Source organism: Stegastes partitus, unplaced genomic scaffold, assembly GCF_000690725.1.
Source record: "Stegastes partitus isolate 25-593 unplaced genomic scaffold, Stegastes_partitus-1.0.2 Scaffold382, whole genome shotgun sequence".
Lineage (NCBI taxonomy): Eukaryota > Metazoa > Chordata > Actinopteri > Pomacentridae > Stegastes > Stegastes partitus.
This window is the reverse complement of record NW_007578113.1, coordinates 40125-57157: the sequence shown is the minus strand read 5'-3', so window position 1 is coordinate 57157 and position 17033 is coordinate 40125. Positions and strand designations below refer to the sequence as shown.

At 43.0% G+C, this 17033-nt stretch overlaps 2 protein-coding genes across 2 annotated transcripts; both read right to left on the bottom strand.

Moving 5' to 3' along the window:
- Window positions 1–2066: 2066 nt before the first annotated feature.
- Window positions 2067–6796, bottom strand: LOC103359559 (transmembrane protein 182-like). The gene is made up of 5 exons (XM_008284954.1): window positions 6497–6796; window positions 4638–4761; window positions 3981–4079; window positions 2817–2954; window positions 2067–2495 (listed from the first exon to the last, which is right to left on the bottom strand). The coding sequence occupies exons 1-5, from the start codon at window positions 6668–6670 to the stop codon at window positions 2275–2277; spliced, it is 756 nt and encodes a 251-aa protein (XP_008283176.1). The 5' UTR covers window positions 6671–6796; the 3' UTR covers window positions 2067–2274.
- A 543-nt stretch (window positions 6797–7339) lies between these two features.
- On the bottom strand, window positions 7340–17033 carry LOC103359558 (sodium/hydrogen exchanger 2-like). Its single transcript, XM_008284953.1, has 13 exons — window positions 16784–17033; window positions 14414–14636; window positions 13929–14169; window positions 12160–12410; window positions 11857–12074; window positions 11294–11490; window positions 11108–11197; window positions 9471–9541; window positions 9164–9298; window positions 8760–8856; window positions 8467–8595; window positions 7923–7986; window positions 7340–7515 (listed from the first exon to the last, which is right to left on the bottom strand). The coding sequence occupies exons 1-13, from the start codon at window positions 17031–17033 to the stop codon at window positions 7340–7342; spliced, it is 2142 nt and encodes a 713-aa protein (XP_008283175.1).

Below are 17033 nucleotides of genomic sequence, written 5' to 3'. Positions count from 1 at the left end.
TCTGACGGGTGTTTTTTGGCACCAGGACGATGGCAGCAGATCCTTTGGGTCCTGTGGGAGTAGAGTGGGGCCCCCATGGATCGGACTTATCCCAGCACAGCTCAGTGATGCTCGATCAGAATAAAGAACCATGTTTTGAGATGGCAAACATCCCACTTGTGACTCCACAAGCCATAAAATATAGAAAGAGCTTATAATATATCAGCTCAAAATATACATATAATCATCCAGATACACATTTTAGATTCAAAATCAGATAAGAGTGGTAACTGATCAAAATATTACACAACAAAAACATGTCTTAAAATAACACGCTGGACTCTGGGATCTTGGGGATCTTTGTCTTGTTCCTCGAGCTGGATGATGTTTATGTGGGTGACGTGTCTGAGTAACATCTGAATGAATGCCAGGACTAGCAGCACACTGGCTTGTATCAAGATGATCACTTCAGCTGTCGGGGGTCTTAATGTTGTGGCTGATTCATGTATTTGTGATGGTAAATGAAATATCTCTCAAGATAACAGCAGATTTTCTGAATACTTTGCAAGGACACTGATGCTCTTGCAAAGATTAACTGTCATGATTTTACTCACCCAATGACTTTTTAGATAATAAATTGGGTGAGGGCTCTTTGGGAATTATACATCAGCTAATAAAAAGCACTGCTGCTTCCCTTAACTTTGCAAGTCTCCCACACAGTGAATGCGACAATTACCAGGAATACTACTACTACTACTGCCGGCCTTCATATTTACCACCTCTAGCAAACCAGTGACATTGCATCATCGGCTTCGGCTTCTGCTGTTTGTTTTTCATGTGTCAGACTGTCATCATGCTTCCTCAGATCAAGAGAGCTGCGTTGTCTTGCGGTTGAAACGCTCTCAGAATCAAACTGAGCTCAGCTGCTGAGGGTTTCTGCTCGAAAGGCTCAGAAGTTCGGCTCTTATGTCACAAAGTCAAGCAAAAATCTGTTTTATTTATACAACCCGGAATCACAGATTTGTCTCCGCATTCACAATCTTTTAAGGTTTATTCAAATTTAAACACGAACTACAGGCTGTTGTGGGTAATCCTCCGTGTCACAAACATACATGAAATACACAACAACGGTCACGTGAAGCACCGCATGTAATAAAATTAGACAGAATCCACTGAATCACAAGCAAGTAAACATTTGATGGCGGTGGTTCTGTATTAAAGTTTAACACTCAGCAGTATGTGCCATGAAAACACAGTATATTTCAAAAAACATGTTTTTGATCACAGCATGTGTGTGTGCGCGCTCACGGACGTGTGTCTTCGATCGGTGGGCTCTTTGAAGCGAACATACCCCCCCCCCTCCACCACCTCCTGCTCCTCAGCCGAGCAGATGAAAGCGGATATGTGCGATTGAGAGTCCACCCGCTTGTTTCCACCCGCTTAAACCGCCGAGAAAAAAAAAAAAAAGGGAGGATGATCTAATATTGTAGCAGTTCTGATACAATCGCAAGTCTGCGTTTCCCCTTTTTTTGTGATAAGAAAAATGAAGGCTTCCCATAAAAGAGTGTGGCTGATTTAGTGTGTTTACGTTTTTTTATCTTCGCTCGCAAAGATTTCTTGTCAATGTCTGAACTTTGTGTAAAGGTAGAATATAGAACACAAGAGACAGAAGAAGAATCAAATAAAGCACGGGAGATTGAATGAGGGAGTGAAATGTGACTGGGGGTGAAGGAGGCAGGTGGCCGGCCTGCTGTACGCCACCCAAACCCACAAACAGCTGTTCGCTTCTCAAAGCCCCCTTGTGCCCCCCCGACACATCAATTCTCCCTCAACCCCCCCCCTTATATCCACCCCCACCCTCCATGCAAGCCTTCATTTCTGTCTCCAGTCCGACACATCAATTCTCCCTCAACCCCCCCTCTTATATCCACCCCCACCCTCCATGCAAGCCTTCATTTCTGTCTCCAGTCCATCCAGCCATTCCTGCCTCCCACCTCAACGCACTTTGATCATGTGCCAAAACCAGGACAGGAGACACAGCTGGTTCACTATGGACTCATCATTTGCAGCCTCAGTAAGAACAACAATGACTTTTTGTGATGATATATTAAAGTAAATAGGGGGGGGTTTTATAGGAATTAACCAAAGAAAGTGATAGAAAATGACCATCCAACAGTGTGGTGCTGTGTTATTGTCTCTCCAGCTGGTATTTACATCCCACAAGTGTGCTGCTGAGTCCCAGTGCAGGACATAAAAAGGTCAGTCCTCTCCTCTCCTACTGCACAGATGGCCGGTTCACTTGCTGGCTCGCAGCGCTCGGCCCACCAGCATGAAGACCAGCCCGGAGACGAGCTCCAGGGGCACGCCGGCCGCCGCCACCATGAACGAAAGGCCGTACAGCACCGAAACCTGCGCGTTCGGACACGCTTCCCCTCTCTCCTGCAGGATGTAGCGCTTCACGTCCACCACCTCCATCCACAGGACGTAGAGCAGGAGCACGGACAGGAACAAGCAGGCTGCGGGGTGGAAAGACACGGCCATCAGCGCTGAGAGTAACTGCAGAGGAATGCAGCTCCTCCTCACACCTACTGTTACCACGGCAGCAGTGTTTACACCTGCTGTTGTTATAGTGATAGCGCCGCAGAGTGACATCTGCTGCTCTGTGTGTCGGGTTCGTCATGTGACAGGTCTGAGCAGCTGACAGCAGCAAAGGCCGCAACATGTGTTTGTGTCTGTGCATTCACCTTTTCCCCTGGTGGTGTATTTCACACTGCTATGAACTCCACAAACACTCACACACACACAAACATGTACAGACGCTTGGTCTATATTTTTACCAGCAGCGATGAGGAAGGCCCCGCCCAGCTTGTACAGTTTGTGACTGATGAATGGGACGCCGCAGACCAAGAGGAAGCCTCCGCTCAGAGCTGAGACCAGGCCGAGGATTATCAGCACGGTCCAGAAACCCCGAAACACTGCAAGAAGCACAAGCAGAGAAAATGTGTTGTGGGAATTTGGGGGGTTTTTAGTAACATTTGTGGAGAGTTCTTTGACGGTAAATTAACAGTTTGACCTAAAGGGATATATGTCTCTTCCCTTTCTTGCAAAGAAGCTAATGTGAAAAGTGAAACTGCTATTTTACTGTATGGAAATTAAATATGAAGCTACAGCCAGCTTTTATTGGTTAGTCTAGTAACAGAGGAAAGTCTGCATAAAAAGCAACAAAATAAATCTCTACCTCTTGTAAACCTCATAACTAACATTGTCTCTTGTTTGATAGGAACCAGGTCCCTTCCTGGAGCTTTGCAAGGAGGCTTCAGAGATGTCGGAAGGCAACGTTTATATTTAATCCTTACGCAAAGCCAAAGTCTGTTGGCCAGAGAACTGGAAGTATGAGAAAACAGCTGTAGCATCACAGTTAACCCACAAATATGACAGTGGTATTGGAATATTCCTCTAATATTTTCTTGCAAATTACCAAATACATGTATTTTCCAAGAACCTTAAACAGCTTAGATGTGGAGGAAATGTTACAGATATATTCCAAAAACACTTTTTATATAAATAATAACAATAATATAAATAAAAGATTCAGTATTTCTGTGCTACCTTTTTATTCCTGGCAGCGTGCAGCTTTGACAGAGCATTTAAATATGCTTCGACTGCCAACTACATCTAAACAAAAACATGATCTCTGCCTCAAAATCAAGTCGCTAAACTACTAAAAAACACAAATCCACAAGTCCTTCCTGACAGACATTTATGTGTGGAAGTAAAACAAGAAGAAAATATTACAAATAAATAATAGATACAACTAATTTAAAGAAATGCAGGGACGGAAATGAAATGTCATAGCTTCACCATATAAACTTTTTCTATTACCGAATCATGCAAATGGGCAAACTGTTGATGGTGCATGTGTGTATATATGTGTAATAATTGTAAACATACTTGCATGCGTGTGTGTGTTCATAAAGTGTGTGTTTGTGACTGAGAATTACCTGCAGTAGCATCATAGTTCGGATGAGGAACTTGTCCAAGTGCGACAGGCAGCGGGAACAGGTAACCATGGATACACACCTTGGACTCTGGCTGGTTTGCTACAGGTAAAAGAAATGTGAAAAACAATACTTCTCAAAAACCTAAAAACATTATGTAGTTGTTGTGAGAAGAGAAGACACTACATAGTTTTTCATGCACTGGTCAGTTTTGAGATTTTGGGCCATTTTGATTCCATATTATGTGTTTTTTTCAGACTAGTGGAAAGAAAACATCCAAAGTACACACTGGGGTTGACATTTATGCAAATTGGTGCATATTTGTAGAAGCTAGTAACTCATTTGCATGTTTAAACACAACATTTTTAGCAAATGTGAAATATAAAAAATAACTGTCTTAATGTGAATAATCAGCTAGAGATGTTTTATGGTGATATCTAACAGTTAAAATAGGAAAAAGGCCACAAAAACACACAAAAAATCAACCGATTATTCTCACTTTCCTTTATATTTTCTGTCATATATCCATTTTTCTTTCCTGCAATTGTAGTCAAGTCAAACAGACCAAACTGCTGAGCATCAGACATGCAACCACACTGGACAAAACCCAACGAAAGCTTCGTGCAGCCTGAGCTGCTGGAGAAAATTTCGCCCACATACTGAAGAGAGTGGCCAGGACTGCATGTGCTGTGGGCTCCACCTGAAACACACAGCGCCAGAAAAATCCCTCGTGGTGCAGAGTGAGGGACGCCGGCGAAACAGTGACTGCCTCCACTAACTGGATCTGAAACCGAAATAGAGACAGATTGACATCTCAGAGATACATGCTTAAATACCTAAAGATGGATGAACCTTATTTGCTGTCAACTTTGTCAGCACACGTCTGTTTCGAGCTGCTCTGCACTGATTCTGCACTCCGGCGGTGCCAAAGCATCAAACGTGGTTCTGATTATGGGCCTGCTGGTTTGTGAGGTTTTCCAGGGGAACTCGTGAAACACGCACGAGCGCTGCTCTCCGCTTGCTTGTCAGAAATATGATTGATGGTGCTGAATAACACAACAACTTTAATCATCCTCTTTTATTGAAAATGAAAGACTTTGTTGGGCTGTGATGTTACGGAGGAGTTCACCGGGGGATTAGCTTTTATAAATATATCCCTTACTTTGCACTTTGTGAACTTTCTCACAAATGCTGCATGGGAGAATAAACTGGAAAATTAAAGGGGCACTCCACTGATTTTACATATGAAGATCAGTTGACTTGTTGTGTCGAGTCCTGCTCGGCCTGTGAAAACGGTTGCATGAGGAGCTTTATCAACCCCGATGATGTCCTCGGCGAGGGTTAGCGTTGCATGAGGAACCACTTGTACTTTTCAAAAGTTTATTTTACGGCTGAGAGTCAAATAGTTGACCACTTTTATAGAATTGCACTTTATAAACTCTTAGTGGTGGTCGCAGGGCGGCTGTAAGGAAGGCAGCTGGGTGGTGCCACACTGAAATATCCCAACAACTGGACGGATCATTATGAAGCCTTGTGTCGTGTGCTCGGTGCTAATCAGCCAAAGTTAGCATGTTAACGCATTAAAGTATCATAGAAATGCTAAACATACCTGCTATGTTCTCATTGCCGCTGCATGAGCCTGCTGAGTTTGGCATTTAGCTCAGAACACAGCTGTGTTAAGCTTCACACAGCAACTAGTAGGACTGCAGACGCTGTCTTGTTAACAGAGAAACTGTGATCCAAACAGAGGATTCTGTAGCAGCGAAGGCTGGAGCTCATGCCATAGTAAAGGTCAATGAGCCAGACTAAAAGTCAGGATGCCTCGACCTCTGCTGCTGCTTCTGACTGGCCCAACTTAGTCAGAATCGGCTTCATTAGTAAGTTTGACTCAGATTTTTATCCTTTGCTCTCAGAGTACTTGCACGAAAACCACACGTGCATTTAAAGAAGGACTAAAGAAAGGAAAATTCTTCACGATGTACAGCTGTGGATTTATAAAAGAGCATGTTTGAAGTGAACCAAAGTTCAATTCAAATTGTGCAGGTTCTGATGAGACAGGAATAAATGCAGTTATTAACAATAAATACAGGGCTGTCGACACCTTATATGCATGAGGTAGGAGGATGAAATGTTGCTGGAATGAAAAAATACCCAGCGTTTAATATATAAAGTGGTTTAGGGTTAGAGATTAAAAAAGAGTCATTTGACTGATCTAATTGTTCATCTGACTGTTTATGTGTCTGGTTGTTTTGATATTCAGTCAGTAAGTAGGTAAATAGTAAATTACTTCAGTACATCTTTAAATATCCTATAGTGGCATGGTTTGCACGCCTGCTCAGGTTCCACGCTGGTCTTTTTGTGGTTCTCACATGTGATGCTTCACTGTTAAAAATAATGACTCTTCTAATAGGCATTTGTTGTGATTGAGGTCAGCAACCAACTCAAGCAACAAACCGCTGTAAGATTAGGGTTTACTGCTTATTTGTGTTAGTGAACAAAATCTGTGCACACTGTCCTACCTCAGTCCCATTGGCATCTCGTCCCCCTGTCGTTGTTGTTTGTGTCGGCCATGTATATGGTCCACAGTTGTCGCTGGCCACCAGCCAGTAGTCTGTACCAAAGGCCAGGAGGAAGCACAGGGTCCCTATTGCCCCGAAAATCCCCCCAGCCAAGGCTGCAGCTCCCACTCTCATAACGCCAGCCTTAAACCTCCTTTAATGTGTCTGCAGGTCAGCGACTCCTCACTGGTGTCCACTGCAGCCCTCTGCCCAACCCCAGTCCTAAAGAAAACAGTCGGACCGTCCCAGCCACTCCCTGGCATGCTGGGAGCCGGCAGGAAAAGAAGCTACAGTAACTGAGGAGGTCAGACAGGGGGACAGGAGTTATTTTAGGAAGCAGTAAGCCTGTCCTCGTCAAATTACCAGAGGGTGTGCTGTGCATTTATAAAGGAAACGGGGAGAGGCAGGACCGGTGTGAGCCTGAGCTTGTAATGCGTATCAGCGTTTATGACTGCAAGGTATTTGTGAGCTTGGTGTTACTCTTTGAAAATGAATTAGACTGGAGATGCAAATGACCCTCAAACCTCCACCAGAGTTGTTCAAGAGGTGAAACATGGAAAGCTTTTATTGCAGCTGGCAAACACTCGCAGCGATAAAACCACTTAACCCATTTTAACTGTTTTAATTGAGGGATGTCCATTAAAATTGCTGAAGCCTTTTATCAACCCAGTCTTGCACCCCCACACCTCTATGCCTACAAAAGTACGAGGCACTTATCACTTCATGCAGCCATTTGAAATAACAAGTTCATCGGTTTAACATGTTTTTTTTTCCAAGTCTCTCTCCATTTCTCACAGCCTGCCTTCACTGCTGCTTCTCGTTCTCCAAAACAAAGCTGAGCTGTTTCTTCGGGGCTCTTCCTGCAGGAGCCTGGTGCTGTGGAGAAACCTGGTCTTCTCCAGCAGGTCTCGGATCCACTGATCCAGTCTGAGCCGAGGTTGAGGAGTCCTGGAGGACGGATCTCGGGCTTATGGCGCAAACTGCCGAGAGAGGGGAGAGAAGTGCAGCGAGTTCAAGAGTCACAAAGTTAGAATTGTGACACCGAAGCTGTTAAGGTCAGAGGTCAGGAGGGAGAAAGTAATGAGTAAAAATCTGAAAATACATCTGTGAGCTTAATCTGTGTGGTTTTGTAGGCAGAGCAGCAAGTTTGAAAGAAAGCAAGGAGAGACAAAATTAGAATCATGCATGAATAAAAACAGTCATATTTACTGTTAATTGTCCCACAGCAGCGCAGACACAAACACACAAACATGCACAACATCTTTAGAGCTCAGTCTGGGGTACAAATTGGAAAAAACAGGGGAAAAGAGCCTTTTTTTTTCTTGCTTTAAACACAACATTTGATCAATCTTGTTAGTGTTTAGTCTTGAATTGTGTTTCTCTTTACCTGTGTGAGATCTGCTGAGTCCTGCTCTCACTCTGTGTGACTCACTGAACTCTCCATCCTCAATCTATCAATGGAAAAATACAGTCAAAGTCTCCACTGTGCATTTGATAATCCAAAACCTAAAACATCAGTATTGAATTGTTGTTTTTTTCTCTCGCTTTGGTTAATATATTAGGTCCAGACCAGCTAACTGGGGATTCTGCTTCAGGACATTAGCATTTTTTTGGTGCAAATAATAATCTATTCCAACTTTTTGATTCATTTGAAACTAAACACATGCTGTAGTTGGTTAGTTTTGGAAGTGATGTTTACTTATACTATTAAACTGTTTTATCAAGGATTGTTTTTAGACTATAATCATTTGTTTTTCAGTTGCCCTGTGAATTTTTCTTGCAGTATTTGTTTCCCTCAGAATGGCTGCATTACAAACCCACTCAAACTGAATTAATCCTCTTCATTAACGGGCCGTTTCCATTTGAACAACAAGCGTCTCAGAACATGCAGCTGAATTACCCGACGTGCATTTGTGGTTTGTGTGCAGTACCTGTGGCCAGTGTGTGATTGTATTATAAGTGCGTCTCTCTCCCAGACTCTGGTGTCTGTGAAGGGGTTTCCTTGTTCTGTCGGCGGTGGCGTCCTGGTGCAGGGTGTGTCTGCTGTAGGCCGGTGTCTGCTGGAGGGACAGCACAGACGTGAACCCAGAAATATCCGGCTGAATTATGCATAACGCGCAAGTTTGACTTTAATAAAAAACCAAATACAGGTTTACGAAGCAGGCAGTTAGGTGAAGTCAGGAGTAACAAAACAAACACATGCAAAGTAAAGTTTTGAATTTACCTTGTTGTTGAAGTTTTGAAGGTTCCTGGAGAGGATGCGCCTGATGCTGTCCATCTCCTCTGGCAGGAGAGGACGGCTGTGGGAGCGAGGGTCGACTCTGGAAGCAAAGTTTGAATATTCACATCCATTTAGTCAAAGTGTGATGAGAAACCTGAATTGTGGATCAGTTTTCAAAGGCACGACTGGGGACTGAGTGGGGCTGTTTTGTACGGCACCAAACACTTTCAATCAACGGCAAATATTGCAGTAGCATAGTCTCTCCAATTTGAGTTTATCTCACTCTATGATTGAGGAATATTGTTTTTTAAAGACTTGAAGTGGCCCAGATGACCTTTCTTTGGGAACCTTTCGGACTCCCCTAATGAAGAGTCCTGAGTCCATAAAGCAGAAATGTGTTTCCTCACAGCGGCGGAGCCTCGTCGTCTCCTCTCTGCTCCCTCCTCTCCAGCTCCTGGTAAACTCTGAGGATGCTGGATCGAGCCTGATGATCCTCTCGAATCAGGAAACGTCGAAGGTACTTCTTGTTGAATTGCTCAAACCTCAAACACATACAGATGGCAATATAATACCTCCAAAGTGTGCAAAATACACATGGCATTTGCTGCCACCTAGTGGTACTTTCAAGTCTTGTTCTTATAGGAATGCACATCCCAAACTTTTAGGGAAAACCCAAGCGGAAGTTAAAGCAAAAGGAAAATAAGAAGAACTTACTTGTCTTTCCAGTAATGCTGCCCCCAGTAGCCAACCACATCCTCTATTCCTGCCAGCAGGTGATCTATGAGCTACAAAACAGACATGATGTATCATTAGTTTAGATTCTGTGTGCAGTTTTCTGAAGACATTGTGAGTTGAATTGTTGTTCTCAATGCAGTGTGAGTCTCTGCCTTCTCATTATTGCATGCTGCAAAGAAAAGAAATGTAGAAAATGTGTGTTAACACTTTATTTTCACTCGAGTAATTAAACAATGCCAGTTATTTCAGTGCACCATGATTACATTTAACCTGCCCGTCCTACTGCCTGAGGTACCTGCAGATCTCAGAGGTAAGCTCTCTCTCACAGGTGCTTTATTCTATTACAACTTGTCGTGGCTTTGTCAATCATTTTGTTCCTGGTGGCTTTAAATCATTATTTTCTGTAATAATGTTTTAATACATTTTTTATTGGGATCACAAGTAAACCCCCAGTTCACCTCTGCAGTTTTAATAGATGAGCAGACAGACATAGGTTTCTTTATGTGCTCTGTCGACGAACCTAGATGCTGCTCTTCCTAAAATAAGACGAAATGTTTTATGAGTTTTTTCCTCTCACACCAGTTTAGACTACACCCGGGATCTTTCTGCGTGGAGTTTGCATGTTCTCCCTGTGCAGCGTGGGTTCTCTCTGGGTTCCTCCCACAAGTCCAAGGATGGATGGATGGACCAGTTCAGACTAAAATAGTGTGTCATGCATATTACTGACATGCGTCGTTCAGGACGTGGTGTAAATGTGGAAATGCTGCAGGAGGAGGTGAGAAGAAGAGGTGTGCAAGGAGGAAGGTTTGAGCAGGTTTTCTCTGTTTCTCTGAGCTCTAAGATGTGTTTTCCTGTAATAAATCTAGAATATGTCTCTACAATATCGTTTAGGACATCAAGATTCGGCATTGCTTGAATTCTGAGACGTTTAAATTGAACACAAATAAACTTGAAATTACTGAAAACAAAGCGATACCAGAATCAAGCGATGGTAAATAAGTTTTTTTTGCTACTAATGTGGATTGTAGTTTGGATAAAAGATGAAATTTAAATAAAGAAGATGTTTTCTTTCTTTTAAAATTTTGCACAGTATGCAAATTAACTGTACCTTTCCTGAGATAATGATCTTTGTTTGGTTGCAGATGACGCTAATTATATAACTAATGATGTTTTGAAAAGGAATAAGCTAATATGTTGCTTTGATGTTTGTTTCTTTATTCGTAGACTCTCCAGAGATCCGCAGTTCTAAATATGTTCACTGCGTGCATTATGCAATCGTGTGTTTTTAGAGGTAAGAAAGCTGAAATATAATGAGTGTTTGTTGAATAAACCCCACAGCTTGTGTTTCTTTTGGTTTCTTACAAATTAAAACTTGCTGTGCTGAGGTGAAGTTGTTTCGCTCTCTGCTACAGAAAGTAATTCCACTAAAATCCATACTATAAATAAAAAACAGCCAAGCAGTATGTTTAAATGATTAAATCCGAAAATAATTTCTATGTCTACATCCCCATCTTTCAACAGGTAAGTACTCATTTCCCCTGTAATAGTCTAGACTGTAATAATGGCTCACTGAATTACAGACCCTGCGCTGGGATGTGATTGCTGTAATTCCTCACCCGGCTGTGGATCTCCTCGCTGACTGTGGGCAGAGCTCTCTTCTTCCTCTTCACATCAAGCAGCTCCACCAGAGGCTTTATGGTCATCCCCTGGAAACCAAGCTCAGCAAATAAAACCAAAAAAACATCCCCTACGAAGCGATGAAACAGCTGTCTTTGTAATTCATGTTGGCGTTACGTTCCCACCTGTACAAAGACCGTGAAGAGGATGACCACGATGGTGGTCGTGATGAAGAGCCTTTTCTTGGGGAAGTCGTCGATGAGGAAGACCAGGGAGAAGCAGATTGCTCCCCTCAGGCCACCGTAGGCGATGATGAACTGATCTCGGAAGGTGACGGCGTTTCTTCGAAGCTTGTTCACCACAGCGGTCAGCAGGAGGACACCTTCCAAGCAGTGAAAATGGGTTAGAAAGTTCCATTTAGCTGCTGTTTGTAGTGAGGGGCGTTAGACCATACAGCAACATATTGACATTTAACAAATGAAATGTTCATATCCTGTTAGTAATACACATGTAGAATGCAAACAATCCAGCACCAGTAACTCTCTAGTTACCACTCTACTGATCAGGTTTAATGCATTTGAAAAAAAACACACGATAAACAAATTTAAACATGAATTTGACTGAGCTTTTCCATATCCAATAATATCATTATCGTGCATTGGCCTTGATAACGATGTTGTGAAATCTGATATTGCAACAGTGCCTTGGTGATCTGGTGCTGAAGTGCATCAAAGCCTCTTAAAGCTACCTGTGGCTCTCCAGATGAGGCAGAGCAGCAGTGTGGAGCAGACAAAGGGCCAGCTCCACATGTGGACATCCTGGATGGTGGACACACCCAGGAAGATGAAGATTAAAGTCTCACTCACGCTGCTCCACATCTTCAAGAAGTACTGGATGCTGGTGTTGCTGTGCTCGGACACGTTGGCCTCCACGTACTGTTTCATCGTCACAGCGCAGGTCACAATGCTATAGGGCAAAAAGAACAAAACTTGTAAGGCTAAATCAGATTTTACAAAGCTTCAAAGGTAGTCTAGGGTTTGACAGCACTCACGCCATGATACCAGAGAGGTGGAGCATCTCAGAGGTCAGGTAGGACAAGTAGGAGTAGAGGAAGACAAAGAGAGGGGCGATGACTTGGGCTCTGGAGGTGAACCGTGAGGTGAGGGCCGCCACCAGGCCGAAGAAGAGGCCGACGCACAGGCCCCCCAGACCCACCACCACCACCCTGCAACCCCCCAGCAACACATCCAGCCCCGACACCGACGGCAGCCGGAGGAAGGATTCAAACAACTTGTAGAGCACCTGACAGGAAGAAACATGCACAGTTGTGAGAGGAAGTTGACATAGACTTGTAAAGACCATGTATGTCAAGGCAGTCTATAACTCAGAGTTTTCTGTGATGGACTCATTGAAACACATGTGTCTTTGTCACAAAAACAATCACGCATTTTGGTTTTTTCATAGATTTATTATAGAGCTTCCAGAAATATGACAAAATCTGCTGGTTAAAAAAATACAACAACTTAGATTATCAGTTCTAGTGAAGCAGAAAGTTGTTTTAATTAGATTTTCGTAGCCACAAGGCCTCGTCATGTCTTGTAAGTGATTGCAATTGACAACAGCTACTGACTTTTTGAGCCCATTTTAATGGGGCCAGTTTAATAAACTTAACAGACTCAGCCACGAATACTGAGTAGGAAAGTCTGAAGGGCTGAGCAAAGATCTGAAAAAGCAGATCACTGACTTGAACAAGTCAGGAAAGTCACTTGGAGCCATTTGAAAGATGCTTTAGATCCAAAAATCAGCAACTGTGAGTAAATATAAAGTGCATGGTACAGTTGTGTTACTGCCACAATCAGGAAGAAAACACAAACTATCACCTGCTGCTGAGAGACAACTGATCAGGACGGTCAAGAGTCAACCAAGAATCACCAAAAAGCAGGTCTACAATGAATTAGAAGCTGCTGGAACACAGCTGCCAGTGGGTCAAGTTTGCTGCTGATCACATGGACAAAGAAAAGGTCTTCTGGAGGAAAGGTCTGTGTTCAGATGAAACAAAATGGAGCTATTTTGACTACAGTGACCAGAAATATGTTTGGAGGAGAGAAGTTGAGGCCTTCAACCCAAAGAACACGAAGCCTACTGTCGACATGGTGGTGGCAGTATCATGCTGTGGGGATGTTTTTGTGCCAGTGGAATTGGTGCTTTACACAAAGTAAATGGAATAATGAGGAAGGAAGACTAACTACACATAAAACCTAAAATCATCAGCCAGAAGATTGGGTCTTGGACACAGTTGTGTGTTTCAATGAGACAAAGACCCCAAAGACATAAAGAAAGAAAGAAAAAAGAAGCAAAGAAAAAAGGTTAAATAAGGCTGGAGTTATGGTTTCCCCAAAGTCCTGATTTAGGATCATCTAGAACCTGTGGACTGTGATGAAGCAACAAATCTGTGTCAGAAAGCCAACAAATGTAGTTTAACTGTACACATTTTTGTCAAGAGAAGTCGATACAACCAGAAACTTATCCAGAAGCTTATTGATGGGGACCAAAGTTGAGGTGAAAATGACCAAGAGACAACAAATCCAACATTGTCATTGCTGTATGTACATTTTTGACCCAGCAGAGTTTGCTATATTTCCAGAAGACCTGCAATAAATCTGTGAAAGAACCAAAATCAATATCAATCCCATCATAGAACATTTAGAGTTGTTGGATTAAAATGGATTAAAACTCAAGACTGCCATAATATACATGGTGTTCACAAGTGTGTATAAACTTTTGTTCAGTGTTCAACATCAACATCACTTCCAGCCTCACCACAGTGACAGCATCATTGAGCAGCGACTCTCCAAACACCAAGATGTGCAGCTGCTCGTTGACGTGCATCTCCTGGAAGACGGAGAGAACGGCCACCGGGTCGACGGCAGCGATCAGGGACCCGAACAGCAGGCAGTGCAGCAGAGAGACGTCTCCCAGAGAGCTCTGGGCCAGCAGGCAAACCCCGTACAGCGACAGGCCGATGCCCAGCACGTTCCACAAGGTTCCCAGCACTGCATACCTGGAGGCGTATACAAAATCAGCTTTACAACAGCAGGAATGAATCAGACATCAACCTGCACCAGCATTCATTCAAAGCTGTGTCATACTGAGACATTTAAAGACTTCATTCTGACCTTTTACTTTAAAGCCCTGTCTATTAATCTGTGAAAAGTTGGTAGATGAAAAAGTGTCCTTCCCAAACCAAAATGTATTCACAACCTCCCACACATGCACATGAAAAGAAAGCATTCGAGTCTACCAACCAGAGAATGGTACCAAGGTTTTCAAAGAACAGCCTCCCTGGCAGGAAATATCCTGCATCTAAGACGATGGGTGGCAGCAGAAAGAGGAAGAAAGCGTCGGCACTGAGGGTTGGGGGGGCAGAGTGTCGTACCCCATAGATCACCCCTCCAACCAGGAGGCCCACCATGATGAGGACGCAGCTCTCCGGGACGACCGCCGGGACTCGACCGGACCAGTGGAAGCCTGCAGCAATGAGATACGGAGAGAAAATGAAAAAGCAAATAAAAATACATGTGGCTGTTTGGATTCAGTGGAACAGTGTTGGATGTGGACTGAAAGGTGGAACTACAGTCGTACACATCACACTCACATGAACTCCTATAGCTGCAGAGTCGTGTCTTAACAGGGTGTTGGTGTTGGTTTTGCATTTTGTACTTTGATAGACAGTTCTGGAAATTGAAGTCCCTCCGACCAGATTAGCACCGGCGCATGCATGCTTCTTGAATGTGCAAAAACAGCCAAACCAAAAGTCACTATGACATTTGGCTTCTCATAGGATTCAATGCCGTTCCTCTAAATGAAGGCTGATTTCATAATCCATTCAACCAGCACATTCTTCTTCCACTGCCCTCTACACTAGCTTATCTGGGTAAAAAGACTTTGCTAAAGTCTCCCATTATGGGCTAGATTCTCTAAAGTGTAAAAACAGAGTAAAGAAGAGGCGAAGAAGCCGAGTTTCCACTCAAACCACTTGACTTACAACATACTGAAAAGTTAGGATGGAATTTTACCACCAATGCTTTATTGGGGAGAAAGGCACAGTCAGAAATTCAGAAAACCACTGACCATGACATGCAATATGTTTCAGTTTTTCAATATGTTTAAATAGAAAAAAAACTGAAACATGTACAGGTGTGAACAAAAATTTAGATACGCTAGTTAACACCATGTATCAATCATCTTTGTCACAAAAAAAGCAATCATGTTTTGTTTTTTTCATAAATTTAGAATAGATCTGGAAATGCTGGGTCAAAAATATACATACAGCAACTTGAATTATCATGTAGTAGTATTTGGTGAAGTAGGAAGCTGTTTTAATCATTTTTTTAAAGCGGTGTGGTCTTTACTTCTTGTGAGTGATAACGATTGACTACAGCTGCTGACTCCTCTGAGCCGATTTAAATAGGGCCCATCTGATCCACTCATCAGACTCGGCTACAAACAAATGGAAAGTCTGAGCTCAGCAAAGATCTAAAGCAACAAATGAGTGTCAATGTCCACAGCCAAATGTGTTTTACATTGCCAAGGGCCAACAGGCTGCCGTAAAAGATGGAAGTGCAAAGGAGTGGCGCCTTGATGTTCAACTGAAGCTGATCACAAAGAAAAGGCCTTTTGGAGGAACGTTCTGTGGTCAGATGGAACAAAATGGAGCCATTTGACTACAGTGACCAGAAACATGTTTGGAAAGGAGAAGTTGAGGCCTTTAACCTCAAGAGCACCAAACTTACCGTCAAGCATGGTGGTGGCAGTATCATGCTGTGGGGCTGTTTTGCTGCCAACTGAACTGTTTTCCCAAATAAATGGCCAGGAACATTCAGACAAATATTATCATGTAGTATGTATATTTCTGACCCAGCAGATGTAGTCATATTTCAAGATCTATAAGACATCATGAAAGAGCCAAAATGCAAGACTGTTTTTTGTGACCAAGAGAATTGAAATCAAAGAAATATAGAAGTTAATTGGGTCATTGGAAACTCAAGGCTGAAATGATATGCATGGACTATGCATGTTAAGTGTATGTTAACTGTTGTTTCCTACAGTATGTATAATAGTCTTTCTGTTGAACTCCCTGACCTGTATTTGATCGTCCATTCCCACAGCAGCACAATTAATACACACAAAGTCACACAACCTACAAGTCCTTAAAAGTCCAACTGGAGTAAACGTCAAAATATTAAAGGGGAAATTGTATTCATTATTGAATTTTTGCCAAATTACACCATAAACTACTGTCCATGCCAACTTTAATGCAAGAGAATTTGAAAGCTAGAAATGCAGAAAACCACTAATGGTAGCAAACAGTACGTTTCAGTTCTTCAAAAAGTGTGTAACAGAGAAGTTCTGTTTCAGTGTTTATATGGTAAACACATGATTTTTTTGGACTTTCCCCTTATTTAACATATAAATAAGTGATTCAGAAGATGAGTGTGCTAAAATAAGTTGGACTGTATTATTGATGCAGTAGTTAATAAAATCACCTTTTTAATTAGCATTTCCAACCCCTGACTTCTATATATGCATGTAGTTTTTCACCTATAATAACATCTAAGCATCTGTAGCACCAAATCCAAGGTCGGCCTCTCTCGTACGAGCAGACTGAGGCTTACCCAGCTTGGCCAGCGAGGCCAGCATGATCCACAGCACGATCTCAAAGGGAGCCTGCACATGGTGGTAGTCCACGCTGAACACCCTCAGAGCCATGGGCAGATCCACGGACGGGCCGCCATCATCGCTGCTGTTGAAGCCCAGCGAGGGGGGCAGGTTGTGGGGCCGAGGGAGCTCGTCGGGAGGGGTCAGGGCCAGACATCCCTGCAGACAGGCAGAGAGCAGCAGAGGGAGAGTCCACAGAGCAGCCAT